General features: G+C 35.7%; 1 protein-coding gene and 1 pseudogene across 2 annotated transcripts; one reads left to right on the top strand and one right to left on the bottom strand.

Moving 5' to 3' along the window:
• Positions 1-1,722: 1,722 nt before the first annotated feature.
• LOC103717827 lies at positions 1,723-11,344 on the top strand. 2 transcript variants are annotated; one of them, XM_008806360.4, is made up of 9 exons: positions 1,723-2,062; positions 5,092-5,207; positions 6,353-6,525; positions 7,982-8,075; positions 8,706-8,816; positions 8,951-9,040; positions 10,675-10,760; positions 10,943-11,007; positions 11,103-11,344. In XM_008806360.4, exons 1-9 carry the CDS (start codon positions 1,876-1,878, stop codon positions 11,210-11,212), a joined length of 1,032 nt encoding a protein of 343 aa, XP_008804582.1. In that variant the 5' UTR covers positions 1,723-1,875; the 3' UTR covers positions 11,213-11,344. The 2 variants fall into 2 exon arrangements, with proteins under 2 accessions (XP_008804582.1, XP_038972195.1); XM_039116267.1 differs by lacking the exon at positions 1,723-2,062 and adding an exon at positions 2,127-4,626.
• Positions 11,345-12,760: 1,416 nt separating this feature from the next.
• Positions 12,761-13,852, bottom strand: LOC103717839 (annotated as a pseudogene).
• Positions 13,853-17,365: the final 3,513 nt, after the last annotated feature.

The following is a 17,365-nucleotide window of genomic DNA, read 5'->3' as shown; positions in this document are numbered from 1 at the left end:
GGTCCAAAGAAATTCTTATACCAACCCTTGTCTTTCTCATACACAGATCAACTTTATTTCCCGTAATAAAGTGTATTAGTCATCATATATTAGATTTAATTTCAACATTTGACTTTTAGCTTAATTAACATAAAATCTTAAACAAAGCTTAAGTGAGAGAATAATCAAGCTTGAACTGAACTTAAACAAAGTTAGAATCAAATTGCTTGAAATGTTCTTAAGATCCACTCAGTCTAAAATTAGGCTCGATCAAGTCAGAAAAATGAAAACGGCCAAACTTACTCTCAACTTTTAAGCTCAAAATTAGTATTAACCAAGCTTGACTACACCCAGCATCAATTAAGGTTGGCTCAATTAGGTTTCATTTGGTTGGAGTATGTCAGAACACAGAGTAATCTGACAATTTATAGAGATATTTTATTTAAAAAATAATTATCGAAAAAAATAAATTTTACCATATTTAGTTTGTGAAAAACTTACTCAGAAAAATAGCACAGAAAAAAATTACTATATTTGGTTGCAAGCAATCAGAATATTTTTGATAAACAATTCAAGTAATAATATTTGTTGGCAGTATATAACCCACTTATATAAAAGTTGTGAATATGGATCATGTTGAATATTGAAATATATTTACATGAGTTAATAAATATTTTTAAATCAATTATATATATTTAAAATATTTGTTTATTATAAAAATTTTAATATTTTCAATTCCTTATTAAATAATTATATTTAAATACAACTACACTGTTAGTTAATTAAGTTGGAAAAAAAATAAATCATTAGAGTTGGGACTATTATGGGATTTGTTGTCACTAAATTCTGAACCGAGGCTGGGACGGTGCTCCGTTCACCTTGAGGTTGGTGAGAATTGAGCTAAATGAGGTTGGATGAAACCGATGCGAGAAAAATTTAGTTGCCTTCGAGACTAACCTGCAAGAAGTTCACTTACTGAAAAATTTCTGGCGGAGAATCCTTTGATGGTTAAGTCAAAATAATGGAGCAATAGTATAAAAAAAGAAAATTTATAGAGAGTAGTCTTCAAAAAATGAGCCTTCTTGAAGATCCTCGGGCCACTTCTTTATATAAAGTAGAATATTGATTTGTTACCTGATTTGGTGCAACGTACTTTAATTGCAAGGTAACGGTCAACTATACATTCATAATGTGGAAACCGTTCCACATAAGCAGCATACGGCAATAATACGCCGATCGTACTTTGACTACAGCGTTACCATATCTACTAGTCTTTATTAGCACGAGCAAAATGGTACCTCGATTTTTTTCGCAGTTGTTCGCCTTGGTTAATACACAGGTCAAAAAGATCGCTCTAATCCGGAGTCAAGGTATCTAGCATTTTTTCCATCAGAATTGATAAAATCAAATAAAAATATTTGTGGGTTTCAAAGAAAAAAAATAAGGGCTTTTTCATCAAGTAATAATATTTTTAAGTTATCTCCGCTTGATAAAATAGTTTGTGAAAATAGATACCATCTGGTGGTGGTGGTATATATTTTATCATCTTTCTCAGTAAAATAAAAGTGGGACTTATTATTTATTTTTTTATTATTTATTTTTTTAACCAAATATAGTAATTTGATATAAAAGAGTTCCTGTCCCACCCAAATAATAATGACGAGCCCATGAGTGGATTTGAAGAGCTCTTGTCAGGATGGGTCTACTCTCGCAGGGACGATCGTCCGTGATGATGATTTGTCTCTCAGCCGTCGGATCTATGGAATTGCCGAGCTCTTCAGATCTTGGCCGTTGAACCCGCAGCTCCGACACATTACCCGCCGTCGTCAGACGGCAGAAGCCGCTTTATCTCCATCTTCTGCCCGCGTCTTCAACTGACGTCACGTTCACACCTCGATGATAGGAATCACGGCTTCAATCCCCACACCGCCTCTTCTTCCTCCTGTCGCCCTTTCCCGGCCTCCGAGAATTCTCCCCTTCGCTCGCCCCCGAAACGCCGGGTTTCGCCTCGAGGATCGACGACGCTCTCGCATCTCGATGGCGCTGCCCTTCGATTCCTCCGCGTCTTCACCCGAAGCGATCGGTCGGCATCTCCTCAATTCGATGCTATGTGCTCGAATCACTGTTTCGTATGAACGAATTTTGTTCTTGTTAGCACTTGATCTGCGTGCTAGTTCGGTTTGGCTGTTTTTTGGTATACTGGTGGTGTTTTGGGTTCCAACGGAGGTGGGAGTAGCTAGATTTGATAAATAGGGAATTTTGCTCCATTTTTTCCAGTGCGCCCGTTCCTTCTTGTTGGAATTGGATTACTGCATTCGATAATAGTTCTTGAAGTGTAGCTTTTTGTTGTTCTTTTTGTATACATTGGGTATCTTGGGAAGGGCCCAGCAGCAGTAGCTAATTGAATAAGGATGGAATTTGGCTTCTCTGATTGAAGTTGTTGTTTCCAAACTACCAGATTTTTTCGTGCTAAAGGGAATCCGTGCGTTTGATTCAATTGGATTAATAGTTCTTGCCATGTGGATTTTGCTTTTTCTTTGGTGCATTGGGTATATTCATGGTCAGAGTTTTTTATTATTTTTCCCCTGGTGGAATGCTTGATTGTGCTTGGATTGAAATGAGGATCGGAATAGGCTAGATTTTATGAAGGTAGAATTTTGGTTTGACCTATTGTCATCATTGCTCAAATTGCAGTATCATCTTACATAGGTAGAGAACTCTTTCCATTTGCACCAAACCTTTTCTCCTCTTTTAATAACATTTTTGTATTTAATTGATGTAATAATTCTCACACTATTGTTGTCTTGCAATGCTTTTTTTTGTGCATTTTGGTGTCTTGAAGAGGACTTGCCATCAAATTTTATCCCGGTCGAATATTTGATAGGGTTTTAGTTGTCTGAGTGGGTGTTATTCATCTAATCAGATTGAGATGGAGGTGGAGATGTGCTAGATTTGATGAAGGTGGGATTTTGATGTGTCTGCTTGATGTTGCTAGTTCACAGTTTATGCTACCATTTCGATTTCTTTCTAGGATCTAATGGTGATGGCTCAACAATTTTCACAATTTGGTCTATTACAAAGTTTTACGGCGAGGGATCTGGGCATTTGCTTGGAAGTTATCTTTCGGAATGGTTCATGTCTGTTTGTGTTGTTACCCATGAATGTTTGTAGATTTCATAATGAAATTGGATAAGAAATTCCTTTAAGGGGGCCACTGTCAGTGTGATCTGGGTTCAGCATGTCTGCCTACTTATTTTGGTGTACTTGATAGGTTGTAAAGTCAACATATGAGTGCTGCTTGTTCTTTGAAGTTGATGATTGAGATTGGTTTAGTAGACATAGAAACAATTTAGGTTGTAAGCCTTGTGTGGTGAAACTAACATTCTTATCAGGTGACTTTGCTCTTAGCCATAGCTGATAAACTTTTTCTGTGTCTTAAACTAGCAACTTATCTTTTGACCTATTTTCTGAATGATTGGAAAGTCATCTGTTCCACTTTAGATTGTCCCCTATTAGCTTATCACATTAGACTTCAGTGGTGCTGCTAGTTATATAACATGCTCACCTTAGTCCTAGATGGCTCATGGCTGCAAGACTAGTATAGCTTAATTTGGTAAAAAGATCTAATAAATTTTTATTTCCTTTTGAACCTTTAATACTACTAATAATGCACCCTTAGGTTCCTAATTATGAAATTTGTTACTAGAGAACAAATAGGTTGAGATTCTTTACTTACACAATAAAAAATTTAGCAAAACTTATCGTTTCAAAATTCAAACAAAAGTAGTGCAAAATTCATCTGATAAGAGAAAAAGATGCAAATGTCAGTTGTTTAGAATGAGAACCACAATTATTGGAAAAACAATCCACAAGCATAATCTGATTCATCACCATGTAGGTTCCAAAATTGGTAAATTTGACTATAGACATGATGGGCAATATTCTATAGAGGCTATGGATGGCATGGTTGAGTTATTGAGGGCTGATGTCTAGCGGATCCAAATAAAACAAAACTAGCAAAAGGAGTTAAGGGTGGGAAATAGAATTTGGGGTTTGTTGAATCAATACAAACATGAAGGGGTATGAGGGAAAGTATAGAAGATTCAGGAGAAGAGGGAAAATAAGGGAGAAGAGTCATTCAAAGAGATAGATGACACAAGGATGAGATGTTAGAGAGTCATGGAGGGTTCATGGTTCTGACAAACTGAAAAATGAGTGGAGAAAAGAAGAAAGTGTAGAGGAAAGAGAAGAGAAGTCTCTTGGCTAGCAAATGTTGGTTTATTTTAATCTGTTTTTTCGAGAAATGGTTTATTTCTTTCTACTTATTTGAAGAGGGATTTGTTCCAGTGGAAGATCAATGCAAGATTTTCGAATGTGCTGACCCAATCACAGTCTTCACTTACATAGTTAATAACTTTTGGTGGTCTCTGAATCCTTTCTCTATACTCTACATAATGAACTTATCACTTGGTTGTTTTGGATGTGTGTTGACTGTCATTTTTCTAACATACGAATGTCCTTTTAATTCACTTTTGAGGTGAAGTCTAACCTATACCAGATATCACTCTTCGTTCATTGAAGATTTTAGCTGCTGAGATGCCAGGAAACTGCTGATAGAATTATTATATCATAGGATCGAGCTAGAAGGTGAGACAAAGATTTTTGGTTGAAATTTAGGCAAAAATATTTCAATTTATCCCTATGCTTTCCATCCTAGTTCTTGACTTAAGCCTTCGTCTATTAAAATTGGATTTGTAGTGAAATAATCAAATGAAGCCAGATTGGCATCAAGCTGGTCTGTTTTTTTTGCTAATCAGGAAACCCCACTTGATGTAAAATTGAATTTCGTATATAATTATCATGCATTATGCACTTGATAATAAATAAATGCTGAAATTTAATTTCTGGGTGCTGACATTATTAATTTTGCAACAGAATTCAGGAAATTTTAGTATCTGATTGCATTACTGGATGTAATTTGAGATTTTTTGCAATAGAATTGTTGCATGCAGTGTAATTTCAAAACTTTATTATACATGTTCAACATTATAGAATGTTCAGACGTCTGATTTGAAGGATTTTGAATGTCCATTTGTGCTTTGACAAATGCAGGGACATCCCATGATGCAGGACTGAAGATATCATCTCCTAATGTTGTTGGGGAGCATGATTTGTTGATTGTAGGGCCAGGCATACTTGGTCGTATGGTAGCTGAGAAGTGGCAACAGGTTCATTCAAATCCTTGTAAAGATAATTGAACTAGTTACATATCTGACATCTTATCTTTTATGAGATACCCTGTTCTTTCTTTTTCCCTCTCCTTGAAAATTCCAATCTCTAGGTACAGGGATCCAGAAAAAGCTGACTGAGCAAAGGGAAATTTGTACACTAAGAATTTTGAAGAAAATAAATTAATTTATAAAGGAAAATGCGAGCAATTTCAGCTTAATTATAGCCAACAGAATTTTTAATATCTTCAGCTGATTGCATGTTTAGCTAGATAATCTGTTACGTTTTTGCCTTGTGAATCCAGATAATGTCATTGGTAGCCAGTATTGCTAGACTTCTTTGTATCTTTAAGAAGTATGTAGCACGAGGGCAAGGAGTTATTGTATCTTTTCCCAAGATATATAGTAAGATAGCGTCATGATTTAAAATTTCTTGAAAATGAACTAGATGACCTGTAAAGTGCGCACAAGGTTTCAGGTTTTAACTCTTATGGAAGTAAGAAAATTTGCAATAATGGAACTTTGGATGGCATAGAAAGATCTGCGATGTAATTTTGTACACTTAATAAATGGCAAATATAACCATTCTCATCCTTACTGCTATCCTATATTGATCTCACCTTTTAAATCTAACTATTGAGTGGCAGTTCTAAGAGTACGTTTCATTATTTAACAATATTTAAATTAGCTATTAGGAAGAAGGAACTAGGATCAATGTTATTTGATTATCGGCATCTGTTTCTAATTTTCTACCAAGGTTGAGAGCAAACTATCTTGATATACATGACATGAAAGTTCATTCTTAAAATTAAATAAATAGGACTCGTTTTTTTCTTTTCTTTTTTAATGGAATAGAGCACCAGATTTGTTTTCGTGTTATTCTAAACTAGATTATCATACTGACACGGATACAATCCTTTCGAGCATGGCAAGTGACTCGTACATTTTGTAAAACTTCAATACATTTATATTTTGGACATCTGAACTTACCCTTTTATTTTAGTGTTGAAATTGCAAAAGGTTGATTTCATCTATTTATCAAAGTGATCTTTTACATGAAATAAAGAATTGAGTTCTTAAGTATTAAAATTGCATAACATATTCTTTTAAATTGATCAAATATTCTTTCTATATTCTGTTACTAGGAAAATCCAGGGTGCCAAATCTTTGGACAGACGATGACTACAGATCACTATGATGAATTGATAAAAATTGGAATTATTCCTTCTCAGAGGGGAACTATAGCTTCTCATCAATTTCCATATGTTATATTCTGTGCTCCTCCATCACGAACTGCAGATTACCCTGGTGATGTTAGGTAAAGATTGACTTATAAGTTTAGGAGATGATTTTGCTGTTCTGTAATATATTTAGCAGTAAAGGAATAGATTCATGTCATGTTTCCAACGGTTCTCCTACAAAGATTGATGCTATAAGTTTAGGATATGATTTTGATGTTTTGTAATATGTGTAACAGTAAATGGATAGTTTTCATATCATGTCTCCGTCAGTTCTGCTATAAATCTTTATGTATATCTTCTCGGCGGCCATAAGCCTATCTTGATGTATTGTGCCTCTCTTCCCTCATAATCTTTTCCATAGAACTGTCTTTCATATGAATAATTTTCTCTATATGTATGAAGGCTGGATGATATATGCATTTGGAACATTGCAAAGTAAATTAGCATCCAATTATTTTGACATCAGACCTTTCTTAAGAGGTCTTCATGCAAAGGTCCTCAATGAAGGTGCCAGTTCATCAGTCTGATGGTTGGCCTTTTCAAAGTGTTTATGCTAATTTCGGAGCATGAACCTGGGCAAAGCTAACATGAAACCTGAGGAGCATGCCCTGGATTTTGTGTGACCCCTGGATCCTTTGATATAGCTCAAATTACTTGCACCCGACACTTGAACATGGACATCGTATATGGCACTCAAACATGGCTCTTAAGAAGAGGTGTTGAAAGGATCTGACAATTAGACATACATCCCCACCCAATTCACGAACCCAACTGCAATTAACATAGGTTGAAGTTAATACTTATGTCCTTGTGGGCAGAATTAAGGAAGAATACAGGCTAGGCATAGATCTAGCTTGTAGGCAATGCCCATAGCAAGGATCTTCAGGTCTGACCTGGCATATAGATATGTAAAACAATGAACGGACTTGTTTGGTGGTTCTAGTCCTTACTTTGGAAAGGTGCGGCCAAGATGCCTTTTATGCTCGCCTAGCATTTGGAATCCCAATCAATGAGGGTAATACTTGCTTCAACATTTAACTACCTGTATAATGAGTTTCACTGTACCAAATAGAAGCAAGATGGCAAACATGTTGTTTAAGGAAGATGTCTTACCTACTTGCCTGGAAATGGAAATTTCAACCTGTCTTCTACTTCCAACTTTTAGTGAGATACTTCACTGATTATGCAGGGATTGTCACAATGCTAGACTTGTGTAACTGTAAATGTTGTCAAATTGTTAGACTAGGGTAACTCCAGATGTAAAAGAATCAGGCGGAAAAAGTAGAGCCATTGAAGGACTAATTAGCATGTTATTGTGCCTTCACAAGATTCACATTTACTGACAGTGCCCATTTGCTTTTGCCTGGCTTTTTTTTTTTTTGCAGTTTTATTATATTAAACAGTATTATTTACAACTAGCCTTTTGCTTATTTTATATCTACTGTGCGTCGACGCACCTAATCATCCTATATTAAATAAAAATGCAGATCTTGGACATAGATGACATGTTTGGATTTTTTAAAAAAATTGCAGATTGGCAGCATCAAACTGGAGTGGTGAAGGTTCTTTCCTGTTTACATCAAGCACTGCTGCATATGATTGCAGCAATAATGGTTTTTGCGATGAGGTGTTACATCTAATATAAACACATTGCTCCAATGGTAACATATTTGTTTTGCACTCATGTGTCGTAATACATGTTACATTTCCTTAATAATTTGATGCTTCAACTGTTTCTCCCACGTTATTGACTAAACTGCAATAATTGAGAGAACCCATGATTGCAAACTTAATTAATGAGAACTACTTTTTTTAAGTATATCCGGGGCAAGCACTTTTAGATCTAGTTGGACCATTTTTTTTATCACCTGCATTTCATTGGCTTTGATTTCATTGTTTGAAGCAGAATCATAACAGGACATCCGGTGTAAATTGATTTCTATGAAAAAGGGGGTGTGTATGTTTTTGAGATCTTATAAAACATAATTTTCTTTTACTATTTAAAAACTTTGAGACAACCTTCCTGTTTGGTTGATGAAAATTATTTTTTGATAAATATATATATCTATGCTGGAGATCTTTTCTTTTCTTTCCTTTTTCTCAAGTGATGATGAGTAGTTTCCTTATCATGTACTTGTAATTTTCACATCCATGTATCAACCTGAATTATATACTTTCCAGCTGCAGTTCTGTAACATTCTTTTTGGGATGTCACACTTTTTTTTTATTTGATTCATTATTATACATTTCCTTGTAGGATTGTCCAGTAGTGCCGGTTGGTAGAAGTCCTCGGACAGATGTGCTTCTAAAAGCAGAAAATGCAACTTTGGAAGCTGGGGGCTGTGTTCTGAGACTTGCAGGGCTTTATATATCCTTAATGCTATTGGTTATGCTATGAGGCATGCATGCATGTGTGCCCATATGATGGCAAGCACACACACAAGCAATCAAGAAAGCAAAAACCATTTTGATATTATTTTCTTAGCTAACGAGTAACGATACAAAGCAGATAGGGGTGCCCATGTTTATTGGTTAGAGAAAGGAACTGTTGATGCTCGTCCAGATCATATACTAAATCTTATTCATTATGAGGTCACATCCTTCTTTATTCAGTCCCTTTATGAATCACAGTGTTGTTCTGATGATTATGTAGTAGCTGAAATAGTGCTGGTTATTTCTAATTTATATGTTTTTTATTTTTTTTATGATGCTGCCATAGATCATATATTCAATCTTATTTATTATGAAGTCACAATTTTCTTTACTCACTGGTTCTATAAATCAGGCTTGTTCTGATGATTATGATAGGGTGTCTGAATTAATGCTGGTTATTTCTTATTTTTTAATGTTTTTTAATATTTTTTGAATGATGTTGCCATAGGTTAATTAGGGACATATTGGCACATTTTCAACAAAGTAGAACAGAAATCTATGCATAAACAAGCAATTTTCTTGCATAAAACTTTCTTGTGTTGAAATTTTTTTCCAGATTTCTTCTGATTTTCTGTCAAATTATGGCAGTAAATTTTCTTAAGTTAAAATACAGACAGTTTGAGCATGTTTCCATATATTGGATTAGGATTCGACGATTGATTATTCTTGATAGTTTTATATTCTTTTTTTTATTGTTTTAACCTTTAAGATCAAATCTAAATTTCATATAATTGAGATCTTGGATCCACATCATAAAGTCTAGGGATATTTTTTCCTGTAATCTGGCGACGAAGACTAATTTATGCCCATCTATATTTAAGTTTGAATAAACTGGTTGAGTAGTCAATAACAACATAAAGAAGGATTGACAAACCTTGAAAAGTAATGAAAGCCAGACTTCCATAGATGACCTTCCATCTGCTGGCTATATGATGGGCATCTTATGATGAATACATCAATGCCAAGTTCAATAATTCATTCCACCGGACTTCAATTTCTCATATCAACAACGAGATTTATAAAGCTGAATTTTATGGCTTGTTTATTTTCACTTCATGCAGCCCATACTACCAGCAACCTCCCTTTTTCTCATTTTGCCGAGAGGTGGGACACTCACAAGTTTTGTATTTATTAATTAAAGAACAAAGCCATGAAGGTGTACCACTTGAGACGTGTGATCTCTCATTGCTGATGAGGGGAACACTCGTGTAGGCAGAGTGCACCATCCTGCTTCATAGGGACCACTCTGATCAGAGGATGAGGGATAACAATGTATTGCTATAAAATGGGATGTTTAAGTTGCTAGCTATGTTGGATCTTAGTTTAAGGCTTAGAGTTTGTCCATCATGCTCATTTCTTTTAGTGCACAACAATGTGTTTGGTTTTGTGTTGCACCTTTTCTTTCTTTCTTTATTTTTTTATTGATTTGTTGTACTTGGTCAACAACTTGCTTGAATGGATATAGAATGATAGCAAGTAATGTGCTTCTAATTGCTTGAATGTACTTGGTCTTTTTCAGCATTAAGATCAACCTATTAAATTTTGATTCTTCAATAGGGGATTACGTTAATACATAACTGGATATGACAGTCTAAGACTTATTCTTATGTTTCTGCTTTGGTGCTTAGTTGACAGAGATATTTATTTCACTAAACAATTAAAAGGGCTTATGGGTAATATATATATGTTATCCGAACACTCATTCATCTGTCCCCAGAATGAAGCTTGGGGTGTGTTACTATTTATTCATCCATTGGCTTTATAACACCTAAGATGAAGATGTTGCTTAACAGGATGCTGCTTCCCTCTCAATTGCCATCATGAAAAAGAAGCTCCGGGGTAGAATTTTCTTGGGCTGTGACAATCATCCTCTCTCCAGGTTCCCATACTTGGACTTCATTTGCCTATGTTCTTGTGCTTAGCCATCCATATTCATAATATATAACTTCTTGGGGTCTGCCATGTTCGATGTATCTGTCCCCTGCCAAATATTTGATTTTAGTTATCATCATGCTCGCATATTGCTAGCTTATTCAATGTACAAGAGTTTCCTTTTTGCAGGCAAGAGATAATGGATTGTGTGAACCAAAGTGGGAAATTTGACAAGAAGTTCCAGGGTTTTACAGGCAAGTATTTACAATTTAATTTCGTTACCTTGTAAAAGATTGGAATTCTCTTTCTATATGCATTTCAACTTTGAGGTGGATATTTCATTTTGTAGGCACTGATGGTCCTTTAGGGAAGAGGATGAATAACTCCAGAACTCGTGCTGAAATTGGATGGGAACCAAAATACGCAAGCTTTCCTGACTTCGTAGGGCTAGCAGACTGAGTTTGGTTTTTTGCTGTTTCATTCCAAATTTATTTTTTAACTGAGATGAAATGAAGCTGGTGACATGGCATTGAATGAGTTTGATGATTAAAGTTATAATAAAACTGAGAGAAGTCAACACCTTTTTAGTTCTCTCTCCCCCCCTTCCCCCCCCTCCCCCCCCCCCTCTCTCAGTTGCAGGAGCACTACAATATGCATTTAACTTTCCTGACTTCCCTGTAGATGACAAAAAGGCTGCTGTTAATTACTTCCACAAAACAATTTAAGCTGATAAAATCACTGTTATAGCAGGCCGGCAGAAGTGGAAACTTCACAATGGATTTAAACTGCATCATAATTTTCACAAATATTATTACAACATCAAAAGTACAGGTACAACAACATGAAAATGAAGACGAGCTCAATCATGGAACTAATTTATTGCCTAAATTATCTATCAATTAGGAGAGAAGGACCATCTGCCTAAGATGAGAAGCCCCTCCGTTAACAAATTCGCACAAGTTCGGTAGCTTAATCATAAGTGGCAATGAAGAGATGCAAGGTTTACTTGTAACTATAGAATAGCTCAATTCCTAACATAGATAGTTTTAGGCCTAGTGTGATTGTTGTAACAGGTTCTTCAAGTTGTGCTCAAAATAACTTATAATACAATCAATTACCTATGTGGCATCATTTTGTTGGCCAACAAGATATTCTGATATTCATACTATTGTAATATAACATTGGTCGACTTGTTTTGAGGTAGAGCCATACAATTTTTGAATCACAGGGATAACACCCCTTCTTGTCAGGATTAACCCATGACTACAAAGTAGGACTCTTGAAAGCACCACTCGCTCTCTTTCTTGTTCAAGCCTAATAGTGAAAAAGTGATGCTTTAACTACTTCCATTTATGAAACTATTCAAGTAGTTCTATTCCTCCACCTTAATAAGCACCATCTTTCTCTTTCTCACTCTCATCAGGGGAAGTTGTTTTTGCTGCCTACAGTCAGATGATGGAGGATTTGGTTCTGACAATTTAAGTAGCAAATGAAATTTAAAGCATAGTTCACTTTTTTTTCTTCTTTTCTATTGATGTAATCATAGAGAGCCTAGTGCGCCAGCCATGGCAGCTGACAATCAGAAGTCAGTTCGGCCGATGAAAACAAATAATTCCAATTATTTTCTTCATTAGCAATTTCCAAAATTTAGCCTCGATACAAAGGTGAATAGAAATGTTGAAAAAAAGACCATATTGAAATAGAATAAATTCGAACTTTACAGTTGAAACATCAAAACCAGTATGTTATGAATTCATTTTGATAACCTACAACAAGTCTTCAGCACCTCATATATTAGCAGCATAGTCACTGGTAAAAGCTGAATAAGGATGATGAACAGAGAAAGAGCCTGTTCATTGTTAGTTACAGTTTGGTTATGATTTCTCATTTAAGGACAAAATCCCACAAAATTAGCTTGGGCATATGTATACACCCATCCTTCATCCAGGTGGGAAATGCATTCTGTGCTGCTGCTCCACACCGCCAAATACCCAAAAATATAAGAAGTTTGAAGTAGATTGTTTTTATAGTATTTAGTCCATTTGCCAATGATTTCATCATGTCTAATATAAACAGATACTTGGAATCAATTCCTTCGCAGAATATGAAGAAATTAGACAATAGATGATTGAACCAACATTCTGCGATAATAATCTCTCGGCTTTGATCCCATGAAGATTTGATGAGCATACATAAGAATTTCTTTTTGGAACAACACCTGGTGCATTTCTGGGAAGTCATGCTGGTCAGAAATGAAATGAACACAGTGAACATTGAATTAGGACCAACAAACTAAAGAAAATTTCTCTGAATTTTGTCACCTTGAAACCTATATAAATGAGCCAAAAACCGCACCAGGTCTTAACCTTCAGTGCCACAGAGAACAGCATAATCCCTCAAATGCATCACTCACCCTTCTTATCTTTTTTCCTCTTCTACTTTTTCCTGCTTTGCATGTCAGCTTCTCGTTCCTCGACCGCTTCAGTATGCTTTTTCTTCTTCTTGTTCTTCTTCTTCTTCTTTCGCCTGGTCAGCTTCTGGTACATCATCCTGACCCTGATTCTTCATAGCAGTGCCTCGAGCTTCAGTTTTCTCCTTCTTCTTCTTCTCCTCTCTTCTGCTGCTGCTACAGCAACCTGATCATTATTTTCAAACTCGGTGCTCTCTACCTCAACTTTCTTTTTCTTCTTCTTCTTCTTCTCCTCTCTTCATCATCCCCTTCTTGGACAGGAGTCTCCCCATCAGATGTTGGTTCTACTTCCTCATGCTTCCTCTTCTTTGAAGGTGCTCCTTCCTGCTTACCAGATGGCTCAGTGGTTTCTTGAAGCACTAAATCAGATGCTGGATTGTAAGTCTGCAAATCCAAAAAGCAAGAATTAGAACAAGTGGGTACTGAAAGCTTTTGTGCATGCTAAAACCTACTCGAGTAAGAAAAGATCTGTCCAATTAAATGATGCACACCTTCGCAGCAGTAATCAAAGATCCTGCACCTTTCTTTCTGTCTTTGTCGTAAACTTCAATCTTGGGCTTGCCTTTTGATGACCCAGCAGAACGACCCAGTTCTCTGCCCTCAAGAACCCTTAAGCGGGTTCGAGCTATTCAAGCATACACGGATGCAAGTGTTTTCAAGGATGTTACGGATACACATGAAAATAGTAGCATAGTCTCGAACATAATTATTACCTTGGCACGATTCTCCAATCCCATAGAGTTGTCTTGACTATCACCAAGGGCATCATATTGACTGGCAACTTGGCAGCTAGGGAACGAGAAATCTTTCCATTGAATTTTGGAGCTGCTTGACCGATTAAGGATGCATGGAAGATAAGACCATATTTGGGTGTAGCATGCTCTGTCTTCAGAGCTCTAAAAAGTGCCTGAGTTTGAAATTATGCAGACATATTGAGATTAATAAAGTGGGAATAAATAATATATTAAAAATGATACATACGCACAGCAAAATTTGGCCTATTATTTAATAAGCATTGAAAGCGAAGGTCCAGTAAATACTAATACAGTGGTATCACATGATGATTAAGGCCATTTTATTTTCAAAATGTTATTAAGCTTTCATACTTTGGCATTATTACTCCCTACCCACTACAGTAGAATTTTTTTATAAAATTATTCAAGTATATAAATCTTTTGTTCCAAATAAGTTGGCCTCTTGATAGCATTTAAGACATTAGGAACAGTAAATTCTGAATGACCTCACACTGTTGCAATATATCTCCTTGTCATCAATGTTGCTGCTAAGCTGCATCCGAGGCATTGCAAAATATTTGCATAATCATGTTGTTCACTCCATGTCTTTGACCCTCTGTTAGAGGTCAAGTGCAGAGATTTTAATGAAATCTTTTGAATTCATCAGGAATATCCCAAACTCAAGAATCCAATTGTTACTTTGATACGATCCAATATGCAAAAATGTTCTTCATGATCTATTTGGAATTTTATCTGCAAAATATTGTCTACAAAATGTACAATTTTACTCTAAGAACTAGTACATCTGAGGTTCATTGACAACTAGGTATGTTTTTGACTTGTTACCAGATGAATTTGAAGGCAATGCCCATTAGCCCCATCCTGTATGCTGCATATATTGTACAGAAAAGGGGTTGCATGTTCTGACTTTACATACTGAACCTAGTGGGTGAAACTAAAAGAGATGATGCAAACACCTTGATGTGCGGAGTTGCAGTGAGATGTTTTCTTTTGACAGACTTGATAAACTTTCAACTTGCATTTGTCTACTCGATGATGCTTCTTTTTTCATGTAGTGGAATTTCCCTAAGCAGAGTTCTTGTGCCTACATCCACCAAGAAAGCCCAACTTAAGTCGATAAGTCTGGCCCACCTTCCTTTTTTTTTTCTTGCTACTGAAATATATGTTATGAATCATGACTCTAAAGAGTATCCATTCTTCTTTTTCGCAGTGCTTGTCACAATACATAATCTGAACCCTCACTAAAAACGAGCATGAGTTGTCTCATGCACAACTAAACCAAGTCAGCATCTCTGTCGATATAAAAAAATGATACGAACTGTTTCACCACAAGTTAACTCGGTCAATATACTCTATAACTTCTCATTAATCATGCCTTTTCTGCTTCTCAATATCAAAAAGAAGCCTCAGGTACCTTAAATGACACAAAAGAAAAGAAAATTCTAATTTCCTCACCTTTGTAATCCCCAATGTTATTGGCATTTTATCTCTAAACACTTTCTCCAATACCTTCAATGGTGATCACCTATATTTTCCCATATTTCCCTTTACCACACGAACTTTCTCTCTATTACTTCCAAATTCAATGCTCTATCTACTGGAATCCTAAACAAGGTCAAACAATAACTTGGGATACCATTTCAGAATATGTACATAAAATGGGTAACTTTCTCACCTAACACAAGATTCATCTTTCAACCAAAACATGAATATATAAATAACAAGATACCAGTGACCAATTAAACTGTAACGACTGAACTTACGTAGAAGTTGATGACAAGGTTCTATCCATTCAGAACACAACAAAGAAAAACATTTTATTAGATCAGTGTCACTTCTGAAAGTGAGAAATGTCCTTTAGTTTTCTACCAAGTATAAAGATAAATCAAGAAAATTATTCCTATTTGATCAGAAGTAACATTGAACACCCAAAAAATACTAATACCACACTTCTGTTGACACTTGAGGAAGGGATGTAAACAACCCAAATAATAAGTTTTTTCCCCCAAAATTGGTATTTAGCAAAGTGATAAATTTTGCCATGGTAAAGTCCTTGATGTTTTTATACCAGATGTAAGATGTGTTGCATTCAACATAAGCCACATAAGAAAAATCTGAATTGCATCATGAATAATGCTACGACCAAATGCAAGCATCATCTTCCTCTTAATCTGATCACATTCCTAACAGTCAACATAACCTGATCATATTCCTAGAACAACCCAAAACCATCTAGCATTTCCTAAATCTTTCCTATCATTTCACCATCTAGTTAGGATCTTAATTCAGTTAACTAAACTTAAATCATTCAAACTCTCAAGCTGTTGAGCGTCTCTGAGCTCAAGACCAGTTGCTAAGCTGGCCATCTATGATCTATCAAGCACCATAGTCAAAATTTAACCTGAAAATATCAGAACTACCCCTTCCATATTCTTCAACCAGCCCCCAAATTCTTATACCAAAAACTAGTTCCCTCGGTCTACCAGGTAAAATTGCAGTAAGATAAGTTAGCGAACTAGTGGCTAGCCCATTTAGGGAACCATAAACATGAAGTTTTCACATGCTAGCTACCATACCATACCTACTCAAAGACATCACCCATACTTATGCAATGATGACCTCAATAAAACCGAGATTCTGATAGATATGCTAAAATGCTCATTCATCAGGCATATTCTAGCCTAACTGAGATTCTGATAGATATGCTAAAATGCTCATTCATCAGGCATATTCTAGCCCGACTTAGAGTTGATCTAGGTCAAATCCAGATCTAGCCGTCCAATCAATTTTAGAAACCAAATTAAGTTCTATATATGCCCCACATATCTCCAATCATTTTTTTTATAAAAAAATCCACTATTAACAAAAAGTCAAAACTCAAAACAACTGCTAATTCATATATTAAATCAGATCTGATCTGGGCCAAGCATCAATCAGGTTAGGTTTAGGCCATATGCCTTAGTAAAAACCTAGCATGTTTTCATTTTGGACCTAAAAAGATCACATTTAAATCCTAAAGATCAATAAAGTGTCCCCACGGCAAGAACAACCAATGTCTTCTGAATGGAAGTCCAAGTTTGACCTCTTACCAGGGTGGAAAACACCTAAATGGACATGGCAACAAAGCATCTTGACGGTAGATCTTATTATTAATACAATGCATCCACATACATAAAATGGATAGCATTCGCTTAACCAGAATGTTTTCCTAAGTTATACGAGACAGAAAGAAACTGAGGTAAGTTTCAACATAGTAAAGTACATTTTAATTCAGTTTGGGGATTTCATCCATCTAACTACATTTTCTCTCCATAGTTTCTAGATTTTCGTTATGCAGAAAATTTTTAACCTAAGGAAACAGCATGTTCTATCCGACAAGTATGATCA

The sequence above is a fragment of the Phoenix dactylifera genome, unplaced genomic scaffold (genome assembly GCF_009389715.1).
Source record: "Phoenix dactylifera cultivar Barhee BC4 unplaced genomic scaffold, palm_55x_up_171113_PBpolish2nd_filt_p 000077F, whole genome shotgun sequence".
Lineage (NCBI taxonomy): Eukaryota > Viridiplantae > Streptophyta > Magnoliopsida > Arecales > Arecaceae > Phoenix > Phoenix dactylifera.
The sequence above is the reverse complement of the archived record's forward strand: the minus strand, read 5'-3'. Positions and strand labels throughout refer to the sequence as shown.